This window comes from Auxenochlorella protothecoides, assembly GCF_000733215.1.
Source record: "Auxenochlorella protothecoides strain 0710 unplaced genomic scaffold scaffold33, whole genome shotgun sequence".
Classification (NCBI taxonomy): Eukaryota; Viridiplantae; Chlorophyta; class Trebouxiophyceae; order Chlorellales; family Chlorellaceae; genus Auxenochlorella; species Auxenochlorella protothecoides.
The window spans coordinates 486,566-494,200 of record NW_011934206.1 but is presented as its reverse complement, the minus strand read 5'-3'; the positions used below and the strand labels follow the sequence as shown (position 1 = coordinate 494,200).

Here is a 7,635-nt window from a genome sequence, read left to right as displayed (position 1 = left end):
GTGGAGTCCCCCCCACCCTCCCCCGTGGAGTCCCCGCCACCCCCTACGTCCCAGTCTCCACCGCCACCCACTACTGCGAGTGGCGCGAGCCAGTACATCCTCCCTGGCTCTGCCACCTACACCGGTGACGGCACGGCCTACTCCGCTGCCATCGCCTCCGACGGTGGCATCGCCTTTGCCTGCTCCTACCGCTACCTCAACTCCTACTTCACCCAGTACTTTGCCGGTGAGTGGCGGCTGCCTGCCTGAGCTGCCTGCCTGAGGCCTGCAGGTTGCTTCCCAATCCTGACTCCCTCATCCAACGCACCCCTCCCTCCCTCCCCAATGCGCAGCCATGAACTCTGCCCAGTGGAACTCGGGCGCCGCCTGCGGTCAGTGCGTGGTGGCCCGCTGCGTCGACCCTGCCTGCGTCACCCAGAACTTTGACGTCCTGGTCCAGATCGTGGACGAGTGTCCCGAGTGCGCGGAGGGCGCGCTGGACTTCTCCTACCCAGCCTACCAGGCCGTCACTGGCGTGCCCCCCAACCGGCTCACGGTGTCCTGGGAGTACGCGGACTGCTCTTCCTTCATCTCCGGCGGCATCCAGTACAACCCCAAGGAGGGCTCCAACGGCTTCTGGCAGGCCTTCTACCTGGACAACTACAGCTACACCCTCGCCTCCGTGTCCTGGGGGGGCGTAACCCTGACCAGGTCCCAATTCCAGTTCTTCCAGAGGTCGGGGCCCATGCCCACAGGGCCCTTCCAGCTCACCATCACGTCCACCACTGGGCAGACGGTAAGCCCCGGGTAACAAGGGAGGCCCGCGTGTGGGGTCCGCCTGCCCCTGTCGGTGCATGCGCAGCGCCGTGTGCGGTCCGGTGCCCCCGGTCCCAGCCATGCACCACACTCACCCCTGGCTCCCTGCCCCGTCCCGCAGATCACTGCCACCGTGAACGACTTCAACACCCCCCAGGACCTGGGCGTTAATTTTTCATAGAGTGCGCCTCGCCGCGGGAGCAAAGATGTACCATCACCACCCTGCGGATCCTTTGCCTCCCAGCTCCCACCCTGACCAAGACTGCCCCACACCATTCCTGGGGGGCACACACCACCCGACTCCACAGCTGCAGGACTGGTACAAATAATTTATGCGCTTGCCTCCCCATTACTGACCGCAGCGATCATCGTCCCAACCTGACTGCCCGCATACATTCATCGCTCACTGGATACTCTTTGCGCTCTTCTATCTATGTGCCTGCTAACTACTCCTATTCATCATTGAGGTTGTGCTGCAATACGCAATATGAGAATGCGCCAGAAGAGACGGGACTGGCAATGGTTTGGTGTGAGTCACCGCTGCGACCGGAGGTACATCATGGCGCGTGAAGATCCCTGCATGGCGCACATCCCCTCCCGGCGGCTGAAACTCGGGTGGCTCGACACATCCACGAGCGCAAAATACTTTGAACATATTGATTACTCTCCACGCGGGCCCTTGGAACGTTGCCCTGGCCGTGGACCATGCGCGTGGACTTGCCACCAAGGGTCGTACGGAGCCTTGGACGAGTCCAAGACACCTACGTGGGTCGACCGGTCGAGACGGCCAAGGCACTGGCCTTCTTGAGAGGCATGTTCCTCTCACAAGGAACGTGAATACTGCCTGTCATGGATACTCAAGATGGAAGTGCACCGAGCAGCAGCGCAGGCGAGGATGAGACGGCATGCTGGATCTGCCATGAGCCCGACCTGCCGACCAGACCCCTCACCCGGCCATGCCGATGCATGCCGGCCCACCGTACATGCCTGGCCCGCTGGCAGCTCCAGTCCGCAGGGAAGGCCGAGGAAAAGGTAAGCGCATACGGTCGACAGGTTGGCGGGCCACCTGTAAGCAGCATGGGGTGGTTTCGGGGGGCAGTGCCTTCATGTCGGAGGTCAGGGCTTTGCGGGGAAGGGCAGCGCCCGAGCGCGTTTCCACCCCTCCAAATCACTCCCAATAGTATGCGCCCCGCTACAGATGTGCCGGTTCTGCGGTGCAGACCTGCCAGACTGGAGAGGTTGCTGGTCCACCCTTCCCAAGGCCGACCCCGTCATGACGGTGGCCCACGATGGCCAGACCCACCAGGTGGTGGTGCGGCCGGGGCTGGAGGGCCGGGCGGCCTTCGAGCGCACCATCCGAGAGATTTTTGGTCTCTCAGAGAACGACACCGTCTCCCTCACCTTTGGCTGCGCCCTGCCCCAAGGAGTGGACACTGGAGCGGCAGGCATGTGCTGGTGGCCGGGGCTGTGATTGATAAATTCAGTAGTTCTAATGTATTTGTATGTTTAGTTATTTCCACTGTTCAGCGTGTTCTCATTTATGCTGGTGGAGACGGTCAGCGCCTCAATCCTACGGTGTAAGCCCCAGGAGGTGTTCCTGCATGACAACCTCACGGTGTTTGTCACCCCACAACCCTCCTCAGGAAGCGACGTGACCCTGTCAGGATGGGAGTCCTTTGACGCGGCGGTGTTCTGTGCCTCCCTGTCTGCCGGGCAGCGACAGATGCGCAAGGCGGCGGCCATGGCCGCCGCGGACCCTGCCCCCGTCGTCGGCGGGGCACCGGCCAGCGCTCCTCTGCGCCGGCCGGCCGCCTCGGGACTGCGCAGGGCCCTGGGGCGGTGCTGCGACGCCATCCTGGGCTAGGACAGGCTGCCTGAGTCCTTCCAGATTGCAAGAATCCTCCCAGCAGCGGGCCGCAGGAGCGCAGGTAGCCGCAGGCGGCGCCCCGCGAGGCAGCGTGCTCCGTAGGTGCATCACCTCGTGTGTTCACTCCCCATCTCTGGCAGCATAGCTGCGATGTGCCTTCTCGTAGGATCACTTCCACTGCCCTGGCACGGGGCAGGTCCCAGTGGACAGCGGAATACTGAGGAACTGCGCCACCCATGCCCCTGAAACCTCCCTTCCTTTGCCAATCTGCGAACCCCCTGCTTGGCCGCCGCGCATTGCCGTGACCCTGCAGTCAGACCCCAGCCCTGAGCCCCATGGCCATGCCTGACCCTGTGCCGTCGAGTGTACAAGCGGCCGGCAACCCCGCAGCAGAGATTCCCTCCCCACCAGCGTCAGGCCGACGCCACATCGTGGCGCTCAATTGGCGATGCGGAGGCCGAACTTGGAGACGGGTCCGCCGTGCTGGCCCCGCCGGTCCGACAGCCCTGACCCAGGGCCCAGGTGGAAGAACTTCTTGGCCTGCGCCTGCTTGTCGTGCTCCGCGAAGCCGGTGCCGCCGCGCTGCAGCTCGATGGCGTCTTCGGGCCCCAGCGGTACGCCGCGGTACGACCCCTCCGGCAGGATGCAGGTACGCCACGTCTCCTCGCTCACCACGTCGCCTGGATGGGGACAGGGGGGAGGGCACGCGCGTGTGTGTGTGGGAGGGGGAACGAAGGCGAGGGGGGTTGAGGAACCGTTTGCTCCGAGGAGATGGTGAGGGCGGGCCCGTCGAGTGCATACAGACATGGTGCAGGCACAGGCGCACCCCTGGCTGCACTGAATGATGTGCATTTCGTTCGCCAGCAATCCTGAAGAGCATGACTCGGCCAGGGGTACCGAGTGCTTGTACGGCCTCTAAACCCAAACGCGCACCCAGCTGCCCCACTGTCAACCTCACAGAGGCACCCCAGCGGCCCGCGCCGTGCCACGGCGATGGCCCCCTCCGTCGACAGCGTGAGCAGCTCGACGCTTGCACCTACCTGTGGGCTTGATGACCATGAGGCGCGTGGCGTTGGTGAAGGGATCGCGCGAGACGGGGTCCATGAACTCCTGCGCCGCGCCGTCGGGCAGCGGGGTCAGCGCCACGCTCGTCAGGTCCCGCAGGCGCAGCGGCTTGCCCGAGGCTGGGCAGCGCGTGACGCCGTCGGGCGCCTCCAGGTTGGCCGCCGCCTCAGGCGTCTTGCTGGGCAGCCAGAAGGCGCGCATCTCCGCCATGCGCTCGCCGTGCGCGCGGATGTTGACCGCGCCGCTGGCCACGCGCTTGTCCGCCAGCAGCGCGTCGGCCTCTGCGGCGATGCTGGCCGTCAGGCGCGCGGCGGCGCCGGCGCTGGCGCCCGCGTGGTTCTGGCGGTCAAAGGCCAGGACCGCGGCCTCCGCCTCGATCGCCGCCTTCTCCTCGGCCTGTGTATGGAAGGTGGGGTGGGCATTTGGAGTGGGGTTGTGTGATCAGGCCAGGTGGGTGGGTCTTGCGGGGGATAGTTGGAGTCGTGGGTCCAGGTGAGAATAAAAAATGCTGGGTTGGGTCCTGCGGAGGCAAAGGGTGGTGTCGGAGGCATGCTTGCGCCCCAGCCCATACCGCACCCTACGGGCATCAAAATCCAAGCCCAGCCGCTCCCGTGTCCAGGGAGCTAACCCCTCCCGATCACCCCATACCTTGCGCTGACGTTCCGCCTGCTGCGCCTTCCAGGCCGCCAGCTTGCGCTTGTTCGCCTTCTTCTGGGCCAGCAGGTTCTCCAGGATGGCCTCCCTGCTGAAAAGGAACCCGTCTGGCGTGCACACCGGATCCTGGAAGAAGTGGCGGATGAGATAGGCACGGGGAGGGGTTGTGAGGGGAGGTCAAGGGGCGTACAGGAGCAGGCAGCGGTGGACGACTAGGAGGGGTATCGGCCAGGCCCGGTGACGCCACCTGCCAAGGCACGCACCACGGCGGGACGTAGAGTCAGGCGGCAGTCATAGTAATTGCCGATGGAGTCCTGGAGGGAGGTTTGAATGGGCTGAAGGTCACATGAGGAGTGTTAGGTCGGGCGTGTATCCAACGCCTAGAACCGGCCTCCTGCTCACACCTTGCCCAGACGCTCCGACACAGTCCCAAATCCGAGCGCTTTGCGTTCGTGGTATGTCAGGGACTCGGCGCCCATAACGCCCGCATTCTTGCTGTGTTTCCCCATCTCTTGGGGGGGTTGCGGGTAGTGGAAGGGCGTGCTAGCTTACCAAAGTCCCCGACTGCGAAATTAAGGCCTTTAGTCAAACACCCGGTCTCGTCACGTTAGGAAAATGAGTTTCGGTGCGCTCGCAACGATGTAGGGGTGGGGCGCGCTCGTCCCACCCAACCCCTCGACAGGGCGCGCAGATCATGGGGCACCTCAAGTGTAGGCGTATACTCAACCTACTCGATCTCACGCAATCCTGAGTTAAACATCAATGCTATAAGACTGTATTGCATTCAAACATTGACGTCTCCCTCGTGGTTCAGTTGGCCTGGTCATGGCTCAAGTTAAGCTCGGAGTCGTCCTACGGTACGCGAGGGGTGCAGGCCAATGCAGGGCCGCCGCTACCAACCACAGACCACGCTGCAATCTCTGACATGCTCACGCTGCTCACAGGGCCATGGCCGCTGGCGCACTGGCATTGGGCTCCAAGTCTGCAGCCGTGGCCAAGGGCGCAGGGGGCGTCAAGACCCTCCTCGGCCTGACAGCGGCTGGTGGGTTACCCAAGGAGTGGATCATGCAGCATCATAGAACGTGGTATTGCATGGCATATGATGAAAGGGGAAGCAAGCGCAATTGTTTTGACCGATTTTCTGTGATCTGCGGCATGGTGTTCAGCATGTATTGGTAAGGCATTGCTTGTGTCGATCCGCGTCTGCAGGTGGAGCAGTTGCAGCAGTGACCACCACGGCCGCAGGCGACCAAGAGGCTCGGGTGGCTGCGGCACAACCCAGGATACCCAGCCATGCCCCGCCTCCTCCCAGGCGGGCTTGATGTTCTCTTCAATGGAATTTTTGCCACCTGCAGTTGCCGTGAATATTCCTTCGTCTTCCCAGAGTCATGCAGATAGCCCTTCATGGTGGCGCTGGAGGCACTCTTGACCTATGTGGACGCATTATTGTTGGGAATGACGCCCCTGCTCTCCATGCTGTGACCACGGACTGTCTCAAAGACGACAGACCCCACACCCGCGATCCTGCCGTTGATCAACCAGGCTGGACACTTGGTGAAGCGTCAAAATTTGTCTTGCTTACTTCAAGCAAAGGCAGGGGGCTTTTGGCGTGGTCGTGCTTGTATCTGCCTGCTTGCTACCCGAGCGAGACCCACACTGGGTGGGGACAGGGCCTTCGCACCCGCGTTTGGGACGTCCCCATGGCGAATGGGGCACTTGTAGCGACGGCTTGATTGTACCACCACTTCTGGCACGGCCCTGCCTCCTCATGGACCTGCTCGCGATCGCTCGCTACTACGTCGACAGGATGTTGACGGAGGTGTCCGGCATGAAGGCCCTGCTGCTGGACGCCGAGACCACCCAGTCCATCAGCGGGGTGTACAGCCAGACTGACATCATGAACCAGGAGGTGTACCTGGTGGAGAAGCTGGAGGCCAACAAGACGGACAAGCTGCCCCACCTCAAAGTGTGTGTGTTTGTTTTTTGGGGGGGGGGCAAGTGGTGCCAGAGTGCTACCCTGCACCCTGCCTTGGCTGGGTGCCGGAAAGGATGCTTGGACATGTGATCATCGCACCCCTCACTGCTGCACACGTTGACGCATGCGCAGGCGGTGTGCTTCCTGCGCCCCACCCGCGAGAACATTGCTCGGCTGCGGCGCGAGCTCCGCGATCCCCGCTTCGGAGGCTACCACCTCTGTGAGTGGGGGGAGTCTGCATGTTTTCTTGGTCTCCACGGTGGATGGATGGGAGGGCCGGTGTGGGCAAGTGGCACAAGAGCCCACAGCCCTTCTGCCCGACCTCCCCAGCCGTCCAGCCCCCGCCTGGCCTCCCTCCCAGTGCCCCCCTCCCGCCAGACCCTGGGGACGTCAACACCCTGCGTTGCACCCCCCCGACGGCATTCCAGACACCGCTTACCCCTGAACCCCTCCCTTTCTCCCAGTCTTCACCAACCGTGCCGAGGACCTGCGGCTGCAGGACCTGGCCGAGCTAGACACCAAGGAGGCGGTGCTGTCGGTGCAGGAGTACTTCACCGACTTCGTCGCGCTGGCCGGCCACCACTTTGCCGTCCCCCTGGCGAGGCCCCACGTCGTGCTGGAGCCCTGCGAGTGGGAGTACGGCGCCAGCAGCGAGGCCATCGCGCGCATGACGGACGGCCTGGCCGCGCTGGCGCTGTCGCTGCGGCGCCACCTGTCCATCCGGTACCAGGCCGGGTCGGAGGTGGCGGAGCGCCTGGGCGCCAGCCTGCGGCACCTGGTGGAGCACGAGGAGCGCGAGCTGTTCGGCTTCGGGGTGCGGGGCGGCGACGGCGCGCCCGTCCTGCTGTTGCTGGACAGGAGGGACGACCCGGTGACCCCGCTGCTCTCCCAGGTAAGGGGAGAGGAGGAGGGGCGGGTGGTGAGAGCATGCCTCTGTGGGGTCGCGGGGGTGTCCCCTGCGGATGGCGGGGAAGGCCCACCGCTGTGCCAGCCCATTGGAGGGCCAGCCCAGGGGTGCCTGCCCTGCCACTGGCCATCGACCCTTGGGGCACCTGTCCCACACCTCCCTCTGCCCCCCTCTCCCAGGTAAGGGGAGAGGAGGAGGGGCGGGTGGTGAGAGCATGCCTCTGTGGGGTCGCGGGGGTGTCCCCTGCGGATGGCGGGGAAGGCCCACCGCTGTGCCAGCCCATTGGAGGGCCAGCCCAGGGGTGCCTGCCCTGCCACTGGCCATCGACCCTTGGGGCACCTGTCCCACACCTCCCTCTGCCCCCCCTCCCCC

The 7,635-nt window shown here is 64.2% G+C and overlaps 5 protein-coding genes across 5 annotated transcripts in view; 3 read left to right on the top strand and 2 right to left on the bottom strand.

Annotated features, from left to right (window-relative positions):
* The window catches only part of F751_3188 (Expansin-YoaJ), a gene marked incomplete at both ends in the record, with an annotated part of 2,632 nt that extends 1,656 nt beyond the window's left edge, over positions 1 to 976 (top strand). The window contains 3 exons of the mRNA XM_011399056.1: positions 55 to 226; positions 333 to 775; positions 917 to 976. Coding sequence (XP_011397358.1) covers positions 55 to 226; positions 333 to 775; positions 917 to 976 — 675 coding nt within the window. The remainder of the gene's footprint in view (positions 1 to 54; positions 227 to 332; positions 776 to 916) is intronic.
* Positions 977 to 1,761: 785 nt separating this feature from the next.
* F751_3186 (hypothetical protein) lies at positions 1,762 to 2,659 on the top strand (the record flags this gene model as incomplete). Its single annotated transcript, XM_011399054.1, has 3 exons — positions 1,762 to 1,827; positions 1,994 to 2,165; positions 2,439 to 2,659. 3 exons carry the CDS (start codon positions 1,762 to 1,764, stop codon positions 2,657 to 2,659), a joined length of 459 nt encoding a protein of 152 aa, XP_011397356.1.
* On the bottom strand, positions 1,912 to 2,244 carry F751_3187 (hypothetical protein; the record flags this gene model as incomplete). The annotated part of the gene is made up of 1 exon (XM_011399055.1): positions 1,912 to 2,244. One exon carries the CDS (start codon positions 2,242 to 2,244, stop codon positions 1,912 to 1,914), a length of 333 nt encoding a protein of 110 aa, XP_011397357.1.
* Positions 2,660 to 3,100: 441 nt separating the features above from the next.
* Positions 3,101 to 4,890, bottom strand: F751_3185 (Nitric oxide synthase-interacting protein-like protein; the record flags this gene model as incomplete). The annotated part of the gene is made up of 5 exons (XM_011399053.1): positions 3,101 to 3,342; positions 3,703 to 4,123; positions 4,376 to 4,507; positions 4,645 to 4,695; positions 4,786 to 4,890. The coding sequence occupies 5 exons, from the start codon at positions 4,888 to 4,890 to the stop codon at positions 3,101 to 3,103; spliced, it is 951 nt and encodes a 316-aa protein (XP_011397355.1).
* Positions 4,891 to 6,149: 1,259 nt separating this feature from the next.
* F751_3184 (Vacuolar protein sorting-associated protein 45-like protein) overlaps positions 6,150 to 7,635 on the top strand; it is a gene marked incomplete at both ends in the record, with an annotated part of 8,088 nt that continues 6,602 nt past the window's right edge. The window contains 4 exons of the mRNA XM_011399052.1: positions 6,150 to 6,347; positions 6,489 to 6,576; positions 6,821 to 7,248; positions 7,443 to 7,469. Of these exons, the coding sequence (XP_011397354.1) occupies positions 6,150 to 6,347; positions 6,489 to 6,576; positions 6,821 to 7,248; positions 7,443 to 7,469 (741 nt within the window). The remainder of the gene's footprint in view (positions 6,348 to 6,488; positions 6,577 to 6,820; positions 7,249 to 7,442; positions 7,470 to 7,635) is intronic.